This window comes from Geospiza fortis, unplaced genomic scaffold, assembly GCF_000277835.1.
Source record: "Geospiza fortis unplaced genomic scaffold, GeoFor_1.0 scaffold140, whole genome shotgun sequence".
NCBI classification, from domain to species: Eukaryota; Metazoa; Chordata; class Aves; order Passeriformes; family Thraupidae; genus Geospiza; species Geospiza fortis.
In genome coordinates this window covers 840,907-861,017 of record NW_005054459.1, presented here as the reverse complement: position 1 = coordinate 861,017, position 20,111 = coordinate 840,907, and the positions used below count along the sequence as shown (strand labels likewise).

At 49.9% G+C, this 20,111-nt stretch overlaps 1 protein-coding gene across 4 annotated transcripts in view; it reads left to right on the top strand.

The window, feature by feature from the left end:
* The window catches only part of FLI1 (Fli-1 proto-oncogene, ETS transcription factor), a 90,122-nt gene that overhangs the window by 68,666 nt on the left and 1,345 nt on the right, over positions 1–20,111 (top strand). For all 4 annotated transcript variants that reach the window (XM_031062723.1, XM_031062722.1, XM_031062724.1 and 1 more), the window contains 4 exons: positions 1,433–1,498; positions 16,163–16,225; positions 17,873–17,920; positions 18,915–20,111. The exon at positions 18,915–20,111 is cut by the window's right edge and continues 1,345 nt beyond it. In XM_031062723.1, the coding sequence (XP_030918583.1) occupies positions 1,433–1,498; positions 16,163–16,225; positions 17,873–17,920; positions 18,915–19,444 (707 nt within the window). In that variant the 3' untranslated portion in view covers positions 19,445–20,111. The remainder of the gene's footprint in view (positions 1–1,432; positions 1,499–16,162; positions 16,226–17,872; positions 17,921–18,914) is intronic.

Sequence of the window (20,111 nt, the reverse complement as noted above, 5' to 3'; positions counted from 1 at the left end):
CAGAGTTGTTTCAATTCCTCCAGCAGCCAATCTCTCTAAATATTCCAGCCAATCCCTTTGGCTATTGGCAGCTCTCAGAGCCAGGGTGCCCTTGGGATCCCTCTGAACTCTTTACCTCCTCGTTCACCATCCATCCTGGATTCTGGAAGCATCCCCTGACTTGCAGCATGTGGTACCATCCCTCCTCCCCTCCCTGCGAGCAGCTTTGCTTCCCAGCACATCCTGCCTGCGTGTCCTGCTGGCTTGTGCAGCCTCTGGCTCTGTTTGCCTTGGGGAGGACAGAAATGCACTGCAGCACAGGGCCAGCAGCATCCAGCACCTGCAAAAGCTCTGGCAGGGACCTGCCCAAACCTCAGCACTCACAGGAGAGACACTCTGAGAGCACTGAGGGGCACTGGGGTCATTTGGGACCCTGTGCCCCACAGGAACGTGCAGGGCTCAGCCCCAAGTCGTGCCCAGCTGCTGGGAGGGGTTCCTGCCCTGCTGAGGGGCTGGGGATGCTCAGGGGCAGGATCCCCTTCATGGAGGGGATCTGCGGAGTGTGAAAGCACTCAGGGCAGCATTGGTGCTGCTCCAGGCACAGCCTCAGGACAAACAGGACCCTGTGCCCTGTCAGGGCTGTCACTGACCCAGCAGCAGCTGCTCCAAGAGCTGCAGGAAGGTGAGCCCAGGGGTGATGTGAGCACACTTAACCAGACAGCCATGAAATGGGTATTTCATGCTGGCTTCCCTGGACTCCCAGGATCTCCTCCTGCATTTCCAGGAGAGTTTACAGGAGAACCAGAGGGAAATGCTTAGAAAGGAACATTCCCCCACAGGCTGTACAGAGCAGAGACCCTTCCAACAGGTTCTTTTTGTGCTGCACTTGTGTGTGTCATGTGGGGCTGGATGGAAAGGCCTCTCTGAAGCACAGGAGCTGCTCCCAAATTCCCCAGATCAGGGAGATGCTGGAATCCCAGTGAGAACTGAGCAGCTGCTGGCCACAAACCAAGCATGTGACACTCTAAAAATGGCAAAAAAGGTCCTGACAGTGCAATTTGTGTCTTTTCTCCTGCCTGTTCCTCAAACAGAAAATTTCTCTATCACAGCCAGAGAGAGAAAAGCTTCTTCCTTATCCTGTCACACAAACTGTGCCACAGGCATTTCTGGAGGCTGTGCTGGGATAGATCCTGTACCTGTACAACCTCCCCACTTAAGATCAGTTTTCAGTGGGGGACATCAAGGCACTCAGTGAGGGAGACAAATATCTTTATTTTTTGCAAGTGAGGAAACGGCAGCACATGTGCCCTGCAGCTACCAAGCTTTTAGATGAGTTTCACAGAAAATGTGTGCCTAATTAACAGCAAAATTAGCTTTTTTTCATGCCATTAACAACATTCCCTACTTGCCCTGATGGGTCCCCGTGCTCTAACTCCCTTTCTTTGCCTTGCAGGTAGCTCACTGCTGGTCTACAACACTCCATCCCACACAGACTCCTCACGTCTTGCCACCAAAGAAGGTCAGTGTCTTGCATATAAATGTCCTGGGTTTGACTGGGTTAAAACTAGACCTTGTTAATAATATCCCTGGCAGAAAATGTTCTGCACTCACAGCACAGTTAAAGAGGAATCATTGTCACTGTGCAGCCCCACCCAGGCTGGAAATGGCATCTCTGCTTGTCCAGCCAGCACCATGGCATCAAAGGTGTCACTGTCACACGGGTGTTTTGCTGAGCTGGTGAACTGCTGGCACATTTTCTGTTCCTGATGTGAACAGTTTGGGATCTCACACAGACAGCAAGGCCTGAGACTGTTTCTCTCTGAGTTCACAGCTGAAAGGATCAAATCTTCTCACAATGAATTTCACTACTGTAAAGGCCACTCAGGTACTCAGGTATTCCAAACCCATCCATGGATCTGTAGCTCGTTTCAACCAGCAAGGAAGACATAATGTATCTTTTTGACAATTTCATTTTGGAATAGTTTGATTTTCTTTTTTGTTTCAAATAACCCCCTTTTTTTTTTTAGTCTAGTAGAAATTCTGACCACGTAACTAAGCTTACAAACCCTGGAGTTTAAAAGTTAATAACCGACCCTCTTGAGGCTCCTTCAGGCTTTGGAGTTGTTTTGTGGGTCCTTCAGTCAGGTGTTTTAGGTTTTTCTCTGCAGCTCCAGCCCTGCTCCTTGTTCTTATTTTTATTGACAAACTGGACTCTCAGTCAGGAAAAAGTTGTGAATATTGGTGTGATCACAGAATTCCAGAATGGTTGGAAGGGACCTTAAGGATCACCTGGTTGCAGTCCATGGCCACAGACAGGACAGGATGAAGCACATCCCTTACTACACAGAGAAATTGAATTGATACAGTGAATATTTGGGTGTATTTATCACCCCCAAGTAGGGTGATAAAGAGCAAAAAGCTGTTCTGTGCTCTGTAACTCCTGGGTAGGGACAGGAGTCTGCAATGGAGTTTGCCTTTCCCGTTGTGCTGCTGCAGGAACATTGGGTTTGTTCCCTGGGCTCTGTTCAGCTCCTCCTTGGAGAAGTTTCTGGGGAGGGGTGAAACTCCTGCCCACCCCCCTGGAGCCAGCCTGCCCCTGTGCCAGCTCCCTGACTGTCACAAATGGCTCTCTGCTCTTCAGGGGAGCGTGGCTGCATGGACAAGCCACAAGTTTGGATTACAGGAACACTGGGGAAAGGCAGAAGGAGAGACAAAACCTCCATTGCACTGAGGGGCTGCAGCAAACAGAGCCCACATTTAACAGCTCCTGCAGGGAGGCTCTGGCTGCCTCCTTTCTGCCTTCAGGGCCCTCCTTTCTCCCTGCATTTCACCCCCAACATCTCCCTCAGAGCAGGACACGAGGTCAGGGCTGCTCCTCCAGCAGCTCCTTCTGTCCAACAGGTAAATCCACTGCAGCTCCCTGGCACTGTTCTCTCCTCTGAGGCAGCCCCAGTTGGTAAAACAGGGGCAATGCAGGGACAGAGCCACTCAGGCTGTGCTCTGACTGCTGCTTTGACATTAACAAAAATCTATTTAAAGTTCATCTGAGCTGGGCTTGCGCTGTGTAGGAGGGATATAGTGGGAATAAAGGGAATAAAGTAGGGACATGTGCTCCTTCACAATTTCCCCTTACACCCAAACCTCTGCTCATTCTGTCTCAGGCCAGGCAGTTGCTAAAAATAAAGCTGTGCTCTGACTGCTGCTTTGACATTAACAAAAATCTATTTAAAGTTCATCTGAGCTGGGCTTGCGCTGTGTAGGAGGGATATAGTGGGAATAAAGGGAATAAAGTAGGGACATGTGCTCCTTCACAATTTCCCCTTACACCCAAACCTCTGCTCATTCTGTCTCAGGCCAGGCAGTTGCTAAAAATAAAGCAAAGAAAAGTCTGATTTTTTTTTTTCTTCAAGAGAAAATCTCTGTGTAGAACTGCACTCCTCTGAAATTTTAAACACTTTGTGACCTGGGCTTTGAGTCACTCAGACTGAAAGAAATTTGAGGGTAAAGCGTCCCTCCCCCTGCATTTTTAGTGGCCTCGAGGGTGTCTCTGTAGTGCAGCTGACAGAGCTCTGGGTTCACTGCTGTCAGCGTGGAGCCCTCAGCTTCACATGGAACTTTCATCATGTGTCAATAAAGGACCAAGCACGCCCAGGAGAGAGGCAAATAAAAATTAAGAACTACGTAGAAATGTTGAAATCCCATCTATTCCTCCCCCATTTCTCCCTATAGGGCATAAATTCCACCATTCCTTCCACACAGGGTGTTGGTGTAGCACCAACTGCCCCACTCCAAGCCACTGCAGCTGGCTGAGGTTACTGAGATAAGGAAAAGGGACAGGAGAGCAGGACAGGCTGGCAGATAAGGGACTGGGGAGCAGAGTGAAGTGGCTCATCCAATAGCACAGCAGAGACTCATGATGCTCATAAAACTGGACTTGGAATTCCTCAGGCTGTTTTTTTTAGGAAACAGGATTTTCCTTGTTTCCTTTTTAATGGGCTCACTTCAAGATGATATTCTCACTCCAGAAGATAATATTCTTTTGGAAAAATAATTTAATGTTTAAAATTATTATTTTTTTAATTTTTTTTAACTTCTCAAAAGATTAAACAGTTTTCTTCATGCCAATGCATCTGGAATCTACCAATCCTGTAAATATTTCTCCTCTCTACGTCTGTGAATAAAAACAGATGAGTTTTTCTAACCACCTTCCCTTGAGGATTCAAAAGCAGGTGATGAAATAGTACCAACCATGCCAAAGATAGGAAAAAATACCATTTTCTTCACTCCTCCTGTAGCTTTTCTACATAACTAGTGCAAATAAGCTGCTTGTGCAGATTGCAGGGAGAGACAGGAGCCCTTTGCATACATTGACACTGTGCTTTACACAACATGTTCCATCCACGGCTGGAAAAAAGAACCCACAGGTCAGAAAAAAAAAGTGCAGCTGCAGCACAGACAGCTGCAGATGTTCCAGATGCAGCCCAGGCTCTGCTCCCTCTCCCAGGACCGTGTCCCCAGGAGCTGAGGGAGCCTGGCCCTGTCCCAGGGCTGTCCCTGGGCTGGCTTTGGTGCCCTGGCTGCAGCTGCAGACCTGACTCCCTTTTCCCCTTCTGCTTTCTCCCTGCAGTGCCAGCTCTGCAAACAGGAGCTGCAGCTCTGCTTTGGGGCAGCTCAAGACCTCTGCAGCAGGAATTTTGGGAATCTTTACAGCAGACCCTGAAGTCCCACAGTGGGGCCCAGGGCAGCTGAGTGTTCTCACAGCAGACAGGTAGAACCTTGTCCTCTTCCAAGGCTCCTGCTGCCTCAGCTGCTCCCTTCCCAGCCTCATAAACACTCCAAAGGATGGGACTGAGCGTCACTGGGACAAATTGTCTTCAGCTGCCTCAGAGGAGTAAATGGCTCTAATGAAAATCACCAGTGGTTTTTGGCTGGAGAGCAATTTTCTGGGAAATGAAATGAGGCTGCTCTCATGGCTGAATGGAAAGAGCTGTGTCCCCCTCCCACTGCAGACATGGTCTGGGTCATTTTCTGGGACTGTTTGGAGAAATGAGTGATCTGCTGTGGGTACTGGAGACAGGGACAGGAATCTGAGCCCACAAATCTGCCCCAGTCCAGGGAGACCTTAAACTGCTCTCCTGCAGAACAGTGTCATTTGAGCAGCTTTCTATAGGGAAATGGAAAGAATATTCACATACAACAACATTGGGAGGCCAAAGGGCCACGTCCCCAAAGGGCTCTGAGCTCTCTGGCCTCGCTCCAGCACAGTTTTAAAGCTTTTAGTGTGTCGGGGTCTGTGTAATTCCTGTGTTTAAGACTCGAGCAGAATGCTGTGCAGGAGCTGAGGCCAGAGCAGAGCTGGGGGCTCCCAGCAAGGCAGAACCCTGGTGTGTGGATGTGTGAAGTTCCCTGTGGATGTGTGAAGTTCCCTGTGGCCATGCAGCCTGTGGGAATGCCTGGGCTGGGATGTGTGGTACTTTCCAATTCACAGAATCACTGGGTTGGAAGAGACTTTCAAGATCACTGAGTCCAACCCAGCCCCAACCCCTCAGCTAAACCCTGGCACCCAGTGCCACATCCAGGCTTTGTTAAACACACCCAGGGATGGGGACTCCACCACCTCCCTGGGCAGAACATTCCAGAACTTTATCACTCTTTCTGTGAAAAACTTTTTCCTGCTATCCAACCTGTATTTCCCTTGGCACAGCTCGAGGCTGTGTGCTCTGGTTGTGTCAGTGCTGCTGGAGAAAGAGCCCAGCCCCAGCTGAGCACAGGCACCTTTCAGGAGCTGCAGAGAGTGATGAGGGCAGCCCTGAGTCTCCTTTTGTCCAGGCTGAGCACCCCCAGCTCCAAAACTGCTGATCCCAGGGAACTGATGTTTGTGCAGGGAGAGGGGCTGAGGGGAGGCTCAGCGTCACAGTTGACAATTAACCAGAGGCTTCCTAGGGCTCTTTGCCTCCAGTTCATTCAGGATCATGGTTCAGAAGCTGCATTCATACAGGTTTGTGCTCTGCACACGCCATGCTCAGCCCAAGGTAACAGAATCCCAGAATCATTTAAATTGAAAAAGCCCTCCCAGACCATCAAATCCAACGTGTGAACAATCCCCACCTTGTCCTCAGCCCAGGGCACTGAGTGCCACCTCCAGGTGTTCCTTGGACACCTCCAGGGATGGGGACTCCAAACCTCCTTGGGAGCCCCTTCCAAGGCCTGGCCGCCCCTGCAGGCAGGCAGTTGCAGAGAGGGATTTGATCCTTCTTGAGCCTTCCAGATTTGGCTGAGAACAGTGACAAACCAGCCCACAGTCTCAGCAATCCAACCGAAACTCCAGCACAGCACAGGGAAAAGGGATGTGGTACCTTCCAAAGAGGGAAGAAATCTCTGTGGGAATACATGGACAGGGATGGAGGGGGGGAATTTTAAGGGTTTATTCTGTGGCTATCCCATACTTATCACATTATAGAAGCTGTTGTGTGAACAATGAGGATGTTTGGGTGCAAGGTGTGTGTTTGTGTGTTTGGTGGGGCTGTTGGCAAATTTAAGAGGATAAATAAATCAGTGAACTCTGAAATCCAGTGTGATTTCCTGGGGCTTTGTACCAATGTTCGTTGTGAGGCCCTAAGAAAGAGTTTCCTGGTGTTGGAGCATCAATTAAAATCTCTCTCACTCAAATTCCCTGGTACCTCACAAAATATGAGTCTGTGCAGCTGCTTTTCTCCCCACCAGGGCTGCAGCCTCTGTTCCCTTTAAACTGGCAGGAACTCCTCAAAACTCTTCTCTCCCACTTGCAAACTGAGTGACAATTTGGGGTAACAGGTTCAGATTTGGAGGAATTGGGGAGAGGGGGCAGAGACTGCAGGGAATGAGGTCGCATAAGCACAGTTCCCACAGGAAAACCTCTCAAATTCCTGCATAAACCCTTTCTCCTGAAAAGGCCATTTTTCAGATCTAAAAGGTTGTAGTGAAAAATATTGACCACGTCCAATAAACTCTCTCTGAGTGTGTCAGTGCAGTTCCTTTCCACAGCAGAGGTTTTAAACTCCCCAGTTCAGCTGTGGCGGAGGAAAAGCAGCTGCAGCTTTGTGCTCTCCTAATTGTCTGTACTTGCTAAAACATTTCTCTATGATATTTGTGTGCCTGGTGATGAAATATCCCATTTTTAGCTCGGCAGCAGAAAAATGGGAGGCTTTTTTAGGTCTCTTTTCATTTTGGCTGTGTGGCCAAGCAGGGATTTATGAGTTCAGGGGAGACAGTAGCCAGCGCGCTTGGATTTTGCTTTTTATACTTTCTTTTTTTTTAATTGTTTTCCTTTGAAATTCCAGAGTTAGTGTTTTGTCTGCTTTCTCCCTGACCCTCTTCGGAGGCAGGCGTGTGTTTTTTCACCAGAAAAACTGGAAACAAAGAATCGTTGTCTTTAAGCTGTAGCAGGCAGGAAACCCAACTCACAAGGGATCACCCCGAGCCAGCGCTGTCCCAGAGTAGACTCCAGTTCTCTGAATTCAACCTGACAGCTTGTCTGGAGCACTTTCTAAGTAACCATTATCCTTCCTTTCCCCCAGCAAAAGAGCCATTATTATTTTGCCTGGAGTGCAGTGCAAGGAGTGTTTTTGTGCTGGGGGGGGTCACACGTTTGCTGGGGTGCCAGGCTCTCCCTCCCAAAGCCTTGGAAGTGCTTGGGCTGTTTCCTAAAACAAGAGTTAATTTGTTTCCTGATGATGACTTAAAAGCTGTAAAGCTGCCATGGCTGTGCATGTGTGTCTTCCCTTTTCTCTCATGTGTGCGTGGCCTTTTTCTCCATGGATGTGAGGTTTGGGGTTTTTTACTTCTGCATTTGTGTGTCTTTCAACAAGAGCAACCTGCAGCCTGCCAATGGTTTGGTTTTACACCCTGTGCTGGAGGTAACATCCAATGTGCTGTGGGCACATTCCTGCCTGCTCCTGGCTGTGTTTGGGTGGTTCTGTAGGTGTGCAGAGGATGTGCAGCTGTGCCTTGGCTGTGCCTGCAGCCCTGCGTGGCTCAGGAACATCTCTGCTGGCTGGAGAGCATCTGCTTTTCCAGGCTGGCTCTGGGAAGGGTTCTCAGGACACATTCTTCAGCCTCTGTGCACTGTGCATTGGGATTTCTGCTGCTGATATTAAAAAAGCAACAACAAGGAAAAAAAATCTTCTCATTACTTCCTCCTTTTCTCCATAATGTGTCTTTGTGAGGCCAGCAGGGCTGAGGCAGACGTGGCTCAGGAAGTGCCAGCGCTGCTGGCTGGGGATGTTCTCCAGCCCCAGGCATCACTGGGGGCTGTCACTTCTGCCTGGGGCAGCAGGGAGAGACTCTGGGGCTGAGTGGGGAGCAGAGCTGGGCTCTCTGCCCTGTGGGGGCTCCTTCCCTGCACCCCTGTTCAGGGACAGGGCACAGGGCTCAAACAGAGCCAACTGTCCTGAGCATGCCCTGCCTCTGGAAATCCCCTCTGGAAATCACAGTCCCAGGATAGGTTGGCTTGGAAGAACCTTAAAGCCCATCCAGTGCCAGCCCTTCCACTGTCCCACCCCTTCCAGTGTCCCAGATTGCTCCAAGCCCTGTCCAGCCTGGCTTTGGACACTGCCAGGGACAGCAATCCTGAATCCCAGCTCTCTTCCTGCACCATCCAGATCCTGTCTGACTCTGGAAATGAGTGGCCTTCAGCCACAGGGCTTTAATCCATCACTGATTTAGAGCAGTTCAATCAGAAAGGTTTGATCCCTCTGATCTGTATTTCTATAAAGGCAGCAATTCATAACCAGGCTCTCAGCTACTTTCAGACACTCCCCAAGCTAAATCTGTCCTTCACATCCATCTCTGCAGCAGATTTCTCACCTACATTCAGCAATCAGTCCCTTCTCACTTGGTTTGAGTTGACTTCAGGTCAAAACCCAGTGTTGTTCCTGGATTTGGGATCTGTGAAACAGGTTAACAGCAATGCAGAGATCAGAGAATCACATAAGCATTCAGGCTGAAAGGCCTCTGAGATCATTGAGTCCAACAGTGCACCCAGATGGATGCCAAAGATGGCTTGGTAATATTTTTCAATTGTGAAATAATCAAACTGCCTGATAATGTAAAATAGAAGTAATTTTGAACCATTCTGCACTCAGTGAGTTGCTTCCTCTTAGTGAAGAGATTTGGAATTACTGATTTCCTCCTCTGACCCTGGGAGTGGTGGTTCCTCTGCTCAAGGAACAGCACATTGTGTCTTGGAGGGGAAAAGAAAGAGTTTGGTTGGGAAGTCTCATGTAACCATGGCAACAGGCACAGCAACACTGGCCAGGAGTGACAAAGACATGCGGCACATGTGTTAATTAATCGTTTTAATTAGCAGAGATAGTAAGTTGACAAGCAGTTCCTTGCAGAACAAGTGATGCTGTGAGGTTTTGAGGCTCAGTTTGACACTCATGTCCCTGCAGCTGGGTAAATGTGATGGGAGAGCCTCTGGAAAAGGCCACAGGAGTCCTCAGACCCTGCCCTGCTCCAGCCCCTGTGCCACCATCCCTGCCCACACCTGGAGACAGGTGAGAGCCCAGAGCCTTCCCAGCTCTGTGCTGAGGGGAGCTGGAGCTCCTCTGCTGACCTGGGAGGATTGCACTGGGTGAGGGGCACTCAGAAATGTCCTGGGGGTGTGTGTGGGGCACTCAGAAATGTCCTGGGGGTGTGGGGCAGTGAGAAATGTCCTGTGTATGAGGGGCAGTCAGAAATGTCCTGTGGGTGTGTGTGGGGCAGTCAGAAATGTCCTGTGGGTGTGAGAGGCAGTCAAAAATGTCCTAGAGGTGTCTGTAAGGCGCTCAGAAATGCCCTGGGGGTGTGTGTGGGGCGGTCAGAAATCCCCTGTGTGTGTGGGGCAGTCAGTAATGTCCTGGGGGTGTGTGTGGGGCAGTCAGAAATGCCCTGGGGGTGTGTGGGGCAGTCAATAATGTCCTGGGGCTGTGTGGAGCACTCAGAATGTGTCCCTGGAGCCAGGGAGGGACTGTGTGGGCCCCACAGTTCAGTGTTTGCCACCATGTACAGCAGTGCCCTGGGTTTCGAGGAGCAGCTGGGGGTGGTTTGGCCCCTGGTCCCTGCAGGAACTGCAGCCTGGGTTTCTGCTCTCCACTGGCTTTGAACCCAGCCCAGCTCCTCACTGGGGTCCCCAGGAGGGCACACACCGGGGCAGGCCTGGCTGAGGGGCTGGGCTGGCAGCAGGAGAGGGGCAGGGTTTGTTCCCATGCTAGGACCTTTCCAAGGCACTGGGGCAGGCACTCCTGCCCACTCTCAGCTGGGCAGGAGAGGCCCTGGGGCTCTGTGCCCTCCTCTCCCTCTCTCCCCGTAAAGTGGCTGGCGCCCAAGGGACCACTTGGATTAATGACAGGGCTGCACCCCGAGGACACCTGGTTCTGCTTTCCCCATTTAGGGAAGCTAATATAAATTCCAGCCACGAGGCCAGGGACCTTTCTCCCTCCTAAAGCAGGAGGGCCTTGCAAAACCCAGCCTGTGTTGTGCATGGAGAGTCCATGGCCCAAACCTGGCATGCAGGAGGAACTGTTCTGGGGTGACCTGACTCATCTGGACTGGAGCACAGATACTTCCAGGCAGTACTTGGCCTTAGGGATTTCAGTGAAGCAGATCAGGAGAAGGGGAGGGAGAAGGCTGCAAACCTGAAGTGGGCCATGAGATCCACAAGATTCTCCAGGTACCTGAGTCCCCTTTCCCTCTCTCCCTATAAAGTGGCTGCCACAAAATAGATCCCAAGTGACCACTTGGCCACATCACAAGTCTGGATCCCCCAGGACTCCTGGGTCTGCCTTCCCCCTGTCTCCCTTCCTGGCTCTGTCTCCATGGCTTAGGACAAGCCCCTTCCCACCCTCCAGCTGCTGAATTTCCTTGGAGGTGCCAGCTCCAGAGATTCCTGGGCTCTCCATCCCTTCCCAGTCTTGCCTGTAGTGCCAGCATGGGTGGCACTCCAAATAAGATTCCCCTATAGTGCCATAAAGCATTTAGTCCGTAAATGACCCAGCCCCACTGTGTCCATCCTAGAAAAATAAAGGCCTAAGAAATGTGGCTGTTCCAGGCCCCAAGCTCGCTGTTCTCCTGGAAAGCCTCATCAGGCTGATAGCACAAAGTGGTGCCTGACTCAGGCTGGCTGAGAAAGCTCCTCAGAGGGAGCAGGATGAAGGGGCTGTCAGCACTTCCCAGCAGCTCAGGAAGCTCAGGCACTGTGAGCCCATTGTTCACTGAACCCCCCCTCGCCCCCCTCTGTCCCAAACTCTCAGATTTATAAAACACCAGGGTTGGGTTTTTGGGGTTTTTTTGAAGTTTATCAGCGAGGGTTTGCTCCCTAATACATCATATCTCAAACACAGCCTCCCTGAAGCCTTGCTCACTGGGCTGCACTCAGGCTGACAGGACCGACAAGGATTCGGGATGGTGGTGCAGGAATCCACCTGGGGGTTTTCAGGCTGGTTTCCTGGGAAGGGAGTCTGTGTGTCTGTCCATCTGCCCCCAGCTATATCTATCAGTCTGTCCAGACTAAATATGCCCCAGAGGTGCTGGGAGGGGACCCAGCTCCAGGGAAGACAGGAGCTGTCTGGAGAGCTGAGCACAGAGTGCCAGGGGAGCAGCCGAGGCAGATTTGGGGTGAGAGAGTGGAGAGCAGGGCTAAAAGGGCCCAGAGAGCAGGGCTGCAGCCTGCCCCCCACAGCCTGGTTCCTGGGGAAGGCCGTGCATCTGGAAAAGGCAGCTAAAGCCTGCAGAAAGTGCATTTATGCCTGGGAATAAATAAAATGATATTTAACCTTCTTGCCAGGCGCGCTGTGAGTGTGAATGTTTGCAAAGCTGTGAGATCCTCGCTTGAAAGGTGCTGTGAAAGTGCAAAGCATTATTAATATCCTTTACCTTCCTCCTAATAGACTGAGTATTCATGCTGGGGAATTTCTGGACATAAACCAGACAGCTGCAGAATGACAGTTCTTGAAAGCATCTATGATTTATTTTCTGCTCTTTAATTCCATTTTGTATTGAACACACATTTGTCATAGGGCGCTTGTTCCACAGGGCCTTTTAAGTCTAAACCAGACTCAGGGACCTGATCCTTTCTGGGATAAATTTGCCCCACTTCACTGTAGCAATTTGCTGATTTACACCAGGAGAGAACCCCAGTCCAAGTCTTTTAATTGAATTTCCATCCCATGGCAAGTTTTGGTGTAAAATCCGAGTGGTTTAAATGACAGATAAGACTATTCCTGTCACTGCCTGGCTGCAGTTCTGTAGGATCTCTTCGAGCCACTGGGCGTCAGGTCCTGGGAATGATCCTGTTTTTGCAGGAACCTGCAAAAGTCTGGAGGGGTTCCCTGGCTCTGCCTTTTCCATTTTGCTTTAAACACATTCAGCCTTCAAGCCTGGGCCTGGAAGCCAGGAGGGCTGGTGTGGTTCTTTCACGTTGCCGAGATTTTTGTGAAATAAAAATAGCTTCCTGCATTTGGATTTTTCTTTTTCTTTTTCTTTTTTTTTTTTTTTTTTTTTTTTTTTTTTTTTTTTTTTTTTTGAGGGGGAGAGAAAGAGTTGGAAACTTACAGTAGCTGAGTGCACACAGTGTTTCAATAAGCAGGGCTAATGATCATATTTAACCCTTCTTATTATGGCCAAGTCACACTCAGGGTTGAATCTCATCCTACAACACAAGGCTGCCCCTATTCATCCCCACACTTTGCTCCATAATCCATATTTATAGAGGAAAAACTGAGGCAGAGGGACTCAGTCAGCCTGGATTAAACCTGAGGAGGAGGAGGAAAAGGAGGAAGAACATATCTTCAAATCATGGCCTATTTATTTACCCAAAACGTGCTGCTGACTCTGGATCAAGCAACCCCTTGTGGCAGTTGATTCCCTTGAGTCAATGATCTGGCCCCCCCAAAAAAAATCAGAGAAAACTGAAAATTTTCAGTGAGTTCCACTGCTTTTTGGGAAGGAAATGCTTCCCTATTTTGAAAAGGATTTTTCTTTTGGAAAAAGAATTGCTGCCTTCCTTTAACAGATCATCATATGGCATTTCCATTAATGTTACATTATAGAACTGTTTATGGATTGAACAAACCAAAATGTCCATTAACATCTCAGTTGCTGGACATTGCTGAGGGGTTTGCTTTTCTCAGGGCAGAACTTGGGTTTTCCACAGCGTTTCCCCAAACATGGCTCTGATGGCTGTGCTGTAATAACTCAGAGGGATATCCCAGGGGAGCAGGGGGAGTCAGAGAAGGCTGCAGGGAGGAGATGGGAAAGGCAGGGCCTGCCCCAGGCCCCTCCCTGCTCTCCTGCCCTTGGTCCCTGGGAGAGCTCCGTCCCTCTGGGATCCATCGGGATTGCAGCCAGGAAACCCCCCCTGGAAACAGCCCCTGGTGCGGAGCAGGGACAGCTCCTGGGGCTGGGGAAAGGTCCCAACAGCACCAGGGCAGGGACAGCAGGGACAGCCCTGCTGCTGCTGCTGCTTGTGGGGCCATGGGAATGGGGACAGGGATCTGGAATGGGACAGGATCTGGAATGGGGACAGGGATCCGGAATGGGGACAGGGATCCGGAATGGGGACAGGGATCTGGAATGGGACAGGGATCCCTAATGGTTGCAGGGATCTGGAATGGGGCAGGGATCTGGGATGGGACAGGGATCCTGAATGGGGACAGGATCTGGAATGGGGACAGGGATCTGGAATGGGACAGGGATCTGGGATGGGGACAGGGATCTGGAATGGGGACAGGGATCTGGAATGGGACAGGGATCTGGAATGGGAACAGGGATCCTGAATGGGACGGGGATCCCTAATGGTTGCAGGGATCTGGAATGGGGCAGGGATCTGGGATGGGACAGGGATCCCTAATGGTTGCAGGGATCTGGAATGGGGCAGGGATCTGGGATGGGACAGGGATCCTGAATGGGGACAGGATCTGGAATGGGGACAGGGATCCCTAATGAGGCAGGAATTCCTAATGGGGACTGGGATCTTTAATGGGGACAGGGATCTGGAATGGAGACTGGGATCCCAAATGGGGACAGGGATCTCTTTTGGGACAGGTCTCCCTGCTGGAACAGTGTAGATGAAGCTGTCACCTCCCTCTTCCCGAGCTGTCCTATCCCACTCTTTGTCCCAGCTGAAACCACAGTGGTTTGTTTTCCAGTCTGATCTATTTGCAGTGGGGTTTGTGGTTTCTGCAAAAAGGGAAAAAAACAAACAAGTAAAATAAAAATAAAAACAGGCAGATTACACGAGCTCTGTTTCCCCCCATTCCTCTCTCTTCCCTCCTCCTCTGGCTCCCCCACCCTCCCCTCTCCCGTCCCTCTGTGTTTTCCTTTCCATGCCAATAACTGCAAGGCTGTAATTTCAAAGCCTCAGCGGCTTTCCCAGCGCTGGAGGAATGTGCCAGTGCCTGGGATGGATCCTCAGGGGGCTGTGCAGCCCCACAGGCAGGAGGTGCTGGGCAGAGGGGCACTTGGGATGTCCCTGGAGAATGCTTTTACCCCTTTTGCATCTCCTTGAAACAGCCTCCTTATTGTCACCTCAAATCCTCAGCCTCCCCAGGTTTAAAATCTGAATTTAATTCCTATGAAATAGGAACAGGGTTCATCTCCTCCTCCTCTACCTGTGGGTTTGGGATGAGAGAAGAGGTCTCCTTTAGGCTGGGATGGGTCACACTGAATTCCACTGAGTGCAGGGACAGCACTTCGTGGTCACAATGTGTCAGGCTTGGGTATTGCCCAAAGAGCCCCATTGCTGCATTTACAGCCCTATTTACACTTCTTTGAGGGGCTGGGGGAGCAGTGGAGATGTGGGAGAGGAAAAGAACACAGCCCTACAGAAGCCAAGCCAGCTGAGACCATGAAGCAAGGCCAGAGTCTTACAAGTTTTTTCTAGGAAAGGTTCTTTTCAAGCCCTGTGTGCCTGTTGTCTTTTGCTGTTAGATCCCTCCTATGATGCAGTCAGGAGAGCAGGATGGGGCAGTAATGGGAATTCTGGCCTCTCCAAAAGTAAATTGTCCCAGTGGGAATCACAAACTGTGCAATGGAAGGTTAGAGAGGCAGAAGATTTGGGGACTGACAAGAGGTAGAACTGGGGACAGATAAGAAGTAGAATGATGTTATGGACAGAGTAAAATTGTAGGGTTTGGTTAAGGGGCCAGGAGCAAATCCTCTGCACAGACACCCTGTTAATCGTGGGCCTGTGATGGTTTTAGGGACAGATCTGCACATTCTGAGAGCCTCTGGCAACTTTGCAGAAAGGCAAAGTCCAGGAGGCAGATGGGGCCCCTCTGCTCCAGCCCTGCTCACACCCAGCTCTTGTTCTTGCTGCGTTTAGGGTGCCTTGGATTCCAATAGGGAGGTGTAGTGGTTTTGGTTTGATTTGATTTTTGATTTTTTATTTCTGGACGTCCCAGACCAATTCTCTGTTCCTAAAATCTGTGTTGCAGCTGGCCCAGCCTGCTGGCTCTGGGCCACTGTCCCCTGTGCCACTGCTGGGGCTTCTCCCTGGGCAGGGTGGGCACTTCTGACCTCCAGCAAGGTTCTCCTGCTGTAAATCCATGTGGCAGCACCTGGCAGAGTCCCCTCCCTTTCTCTGCAGCTTCCTGAGCTGTGCTCACCCCAAATGTGAGAATTATTCTTCGAGTCACAATTTTCTGTTGTGAGAAATGATACAAAGAGGGATACAAATCTTGAAGGGATTTGTACAAATCACCATGATGCTATCAACTAAATCTTTGATGAACCTCAAATTTTTTTTTGCCTAAAAAAGAACTTGCATTTGCAAAAAATGTGGGAAAAGCTCCAGTGTGGAAGGAGGTTGGCATTTGTACATTTAATAATCCAATTTTTTGTTCACAGCGTGGATGCAAACTAGATTGGAAGTACAGTTGCAGTAAAAGACAGAAAATTAATGAAATCTCTACATAATATTTTCCTTGTCTCACTGACTATTTAGCAAATTATAAATATCTATGTAATGCTTTCCTTATTGGTGCATTTTCATTTTATGCTGGAATTTTAAATTTCTAGGGATGTCTCTTTATTTTATAGTGCAATCCCAAAATATCAGCTCTTGGTCTGAGCAAACCTTTCCCTTGCAGCTGCTGTGATTCCTGTGGGATGTGGTTTGTACTTTGTACCTGTTCTCTGTCCCTATAAGCCCCTTCTCTCTTTGCAGGCCCTCCTGTCGCAGGGACACAAAATGTGAATAAAACAACGGAGCAGCAGCGGCCCCAGCCAGGTGAGAGTGAGGTCTGGGACCTTGGGCTGGGGGAGCAGGGACAGGCAGGGGAGGGCTCAGGGGGGGCTGGGCTGTGCCAGCAGCTCTCCCCAAGGGGCTCTGTTGGGAAACAGGAAAGCCTTATCAATGTGATTGTCTGGCAAAAGATTTTGAGAATATAGAAACTATAAGCGAGATTGAAATGAAAGCAAGCTTTGAGATCCCTCAGTTACTGAACAACTGGAAAACAATGGTGTGGCCAGCTGAAGGTGATCCCCTTTTGATGGAACAACACCCTCTGCTTGCAGACAGGCCCAAGGGTCAGAGCAGACCCTACAGCTTGGCAGAAGGGCCCAAAGAGGAGTTTTTAGGGTTTAAAATGTAACACAGGATGGTAATGTAATGATTCTTATAGGCTGTATGTAAATGCTAGAGGAGTTGTATATTGTACTAGATTGGTTAGTGAGAATCAGAATATTCAGCACAGAAGAAGATTTATGGTATTGTAACGGGAACCTCATCCTCTTTTATTCTCTCATTCTCTTTACCACGCTCTTGCCTTCTCTCTCTTTACCTCTCTCTTTACTTCTCTCAGGCCTGCTCTGAGCTGTGCCTGGCAGCTCCCAGCAGGGCCCTGCACCCAGGCCCTTTGCAATAAACCACAAGTTCCAAGCCCTGGCTTCAGAGATCTCTCATCTCCGTCCGTCCATCTGTCCGTCCCGTCCTACCCCTGTCACTCCTGCAGGGCTCTGTGCCCGCTCTGCCCCTGCCCAGCCTGGGCCAGGATCTGCAGGTTCTCCTTGGAGCTTCCCAGCCTGTCCCATGCCAGCCTGTCCCAGCCCAGCAGGGCTTTCCCTGCCCAGAGCAGCCCCTGGGGCAGAGCAGGGGGTGTTCCCTGCTGCCTCCCCACCCTCCCTGCCCGGCACAGCTGCTCCCCATCCCCTTCCTCTGCTCCGGCCTTGGTGCTCTTGGAACCTGTTCAATCCACCAGCAAACTCAGATCTAAATCAACCAGAGAGAGGCAGAGCACAAGTGTAGAGATTAGGGCTGAGGAGGCCCCACAGAAAGGGAAGGAATTAATTCCTAATAAATGCTTTGTGGGGTTTTCAAGAACCACTCAGCCTTGGTGGAGCCAGCCACAAACTCCTGTTACTCTCATCTCTCTAATGCTGTGTTTGCTTCACAAAGAGAGACTTGGGTGAACATTTCCTGCCCTCCCAGGGCTGCAAGCTCAGCTGCTAGCCAGTGAATCTGAAAATCTCATCTGCTCTCTTTTTTATTGAGCTCTTTTTTGTTAGGAGAAATACATTTGCTTCTGCTTTGTGGCTGTTCTCCTGTCCCACAGTTTTTTTTCCACGTTTGATGTGCTCTGGTTGCCACACAGTGCAGGGTATGTCCAAGGAGATGCCAGATTGCAAAAGCAGGCAGGTCTGAGAGCAGTGCCAGGAACTGTGGCTGTGCCATTTTGGATGCCAGAAATACCTGGTGGTTGTTTGCTAAGAAAGAAAGAAGGAGCACCTCCAGGCCCTGGGAGAAGGGACAGAAGGAGTAAAGAAAGAAAATGAAAATTTGGTTTCTAGAACAAACATAATGACCAGGAGTTTCTTTTTGATGAAACATCCTTTAAATTTTGTTGGGTGATTTTTTTTTCTTAATTTTATTTTTTAGATCCCTACCAAATCCTGGGGCCTACCAGCAGCCGTCTTGCCAATCCAGGTGAGTTCATTTTACATTTCAGACCCCCCTTACCAAAGAGGAATTTTCCTTTGGAGCTGCTGCTCCAGTCTGCACTGGGGGAGCAGCTGCTGGCCCTGCACCCTTGGGGGAACCTGTGAGAGCCACTGAACGCAGCAGCTGTGACCTCACAAGGGCTTTTGCCAAAATCCTTACAGAAAAGTGAGGAAAATGGTGCAACAACATCTCTGTTGGGACAAAATCCCCATCCTGAATGTTCTGACCCAAACCCAGCAATTCCTGAGAAGAGTTTTATAGGGGGCTTAAGTGCTGGTCTCTCAGATTTGCGGTACAGATTAATTTTTCACTGCCTGCTGTGGGTGACAACAAGAAAGGCAGAAAACATCTCTGAAAGTGACAGTGTAACTGTCCCTAGCACATCATCTGCAGTAAATAATCCCTGATTTTAGGGAGTATGTAATTTGCCTGGAGCAAATCCTGCTCAAACTAACCAAACTTGGACACATGGGATGCCTGTAAAGAAACATCCTCCTAAGGCTCTTAACTTGCCCTTAACTACTTGTACAACTATACTGAGTAAAACCAGGAGTCATCTGGGGAACAAATCATCCCCAGGATGTGTAACTCAGATCACCCCCTGGAAAGAGCTGGAGGTATCCAAAACAATCTCCATGGCAAACAGGGAGCAGTGCAGGGATGAAGTACGCTGTGCTAGGCAGTCAGTGAAAAGTCTGCAGAGCAGTGTCCTCACAGAAAGCCCTGTTTATGAATAGCCCGAGGATTTTAAGGCCAAAGGCAACCATTATGAAATGTAGTGTGACCTCAGGCCCAGGCCCAGAACAAAGGGCTGAGTAACTTGTTTGCTGGGAACAGTTTATCCCCTGCTAGGGCCGCCTTTCCAAGGCCCGGAGGAGCAGTTCCCAGTCGAGATCGAGATAGCCCTTCTGTTTCCTGCCTTTGTGTGAGCCTGAGCAGGAAGGCCCGAGTCATTTCCTTTGCCCTGCTGTGTCTGCAGGGAGCGGGCAGATCCAGCTGTGGCAGTTCCTGCTGGAGCTGCTGTCGGACAGCTCCAACGCCAGCTGCATCACCTGGGAGGGCACCAACGGCGAGTTCAAGATGACGGACCCCGACGAGGTGGCGCGGCGCTGGGGCGAGAGGAAGAGCAAACCCAACATGAATTACGACAAGCTGAGCCGGGCGCTGCGCTACTACTACGACAAGAACATTATGACCAAGGTGCACGGCAAGCGCTACGCCTACAAATTTGACTTTCACGGCATCGCCCAGGCCCTGCAGCCCCACCCCACCGAGTCCTCCATGTACAAGTACCCCTCGGATCTGTCCTACATGCCATCCTACCATGCCCACCAGCAGAAGGTGAACTTTGTGCCCCCACACCCCTCCTCCATGCCTGTCACATCATCCAGTTTCTTTGGAGCGGCCTCTCCCTATTGGACCTCCCCTGCAGGAAGCATTTACCCCAACCCCAACGTACCCCGCCACCCCAACGCCCACGTCACACCGCACTTGGGCAGCTATTACTAAATGCTTTGATCTGCCAGTGGCCTTGAGCAGTCTGTTTGGACTTTTTCTTTACTTCTGAGATTTGTATGGTTTTTGGGGGGACCCTTAATGGATAATTGTGGCCTTTCTGGGGAAGAATTAAAACTGGATATTTGTTATTCCTGGACCAAACCTTTTACTTTTGTAACTTTGCCTCTTGTGTCTTGAACTGAGAGATGGAAGCTCCTGTGGGCCAGTACTCTGCATTTTCATTGGGGTTTAAGGCTTGTGTCCTCTGTAGGAAGTGACAGTGAAGATTCACCATTCCCTGGAATGATTATTAGCTTTTGGATGAGAGCAATTTTTAAGGATTCAAAGGCTTTTGACGAGGCATAGATCCAGCAGTGGGTCGTAGGAAAAGATGACCACAAGGGGGTTTTTCTCACTGGCCATTTGACCATTCAGTGGAGGACATTGGGCTGCAGGGGACCACAACTGGAATCTTAGCTCTAAGGCAGAGGAGGAATTTCATCCAACTGGAAATTAAATATATATATATATTCATATATATATATGTACATGTATATTTTAAGAAGTAAAGGGCATTGAAGGAACTTTTCTAGAGTACAACATCATTTGACTGTGTGTGAACTCAGCAAGCAGCAAAAACCTGAACAAAGCATAAGGCAAAGTCAAGCACAGGCATTCC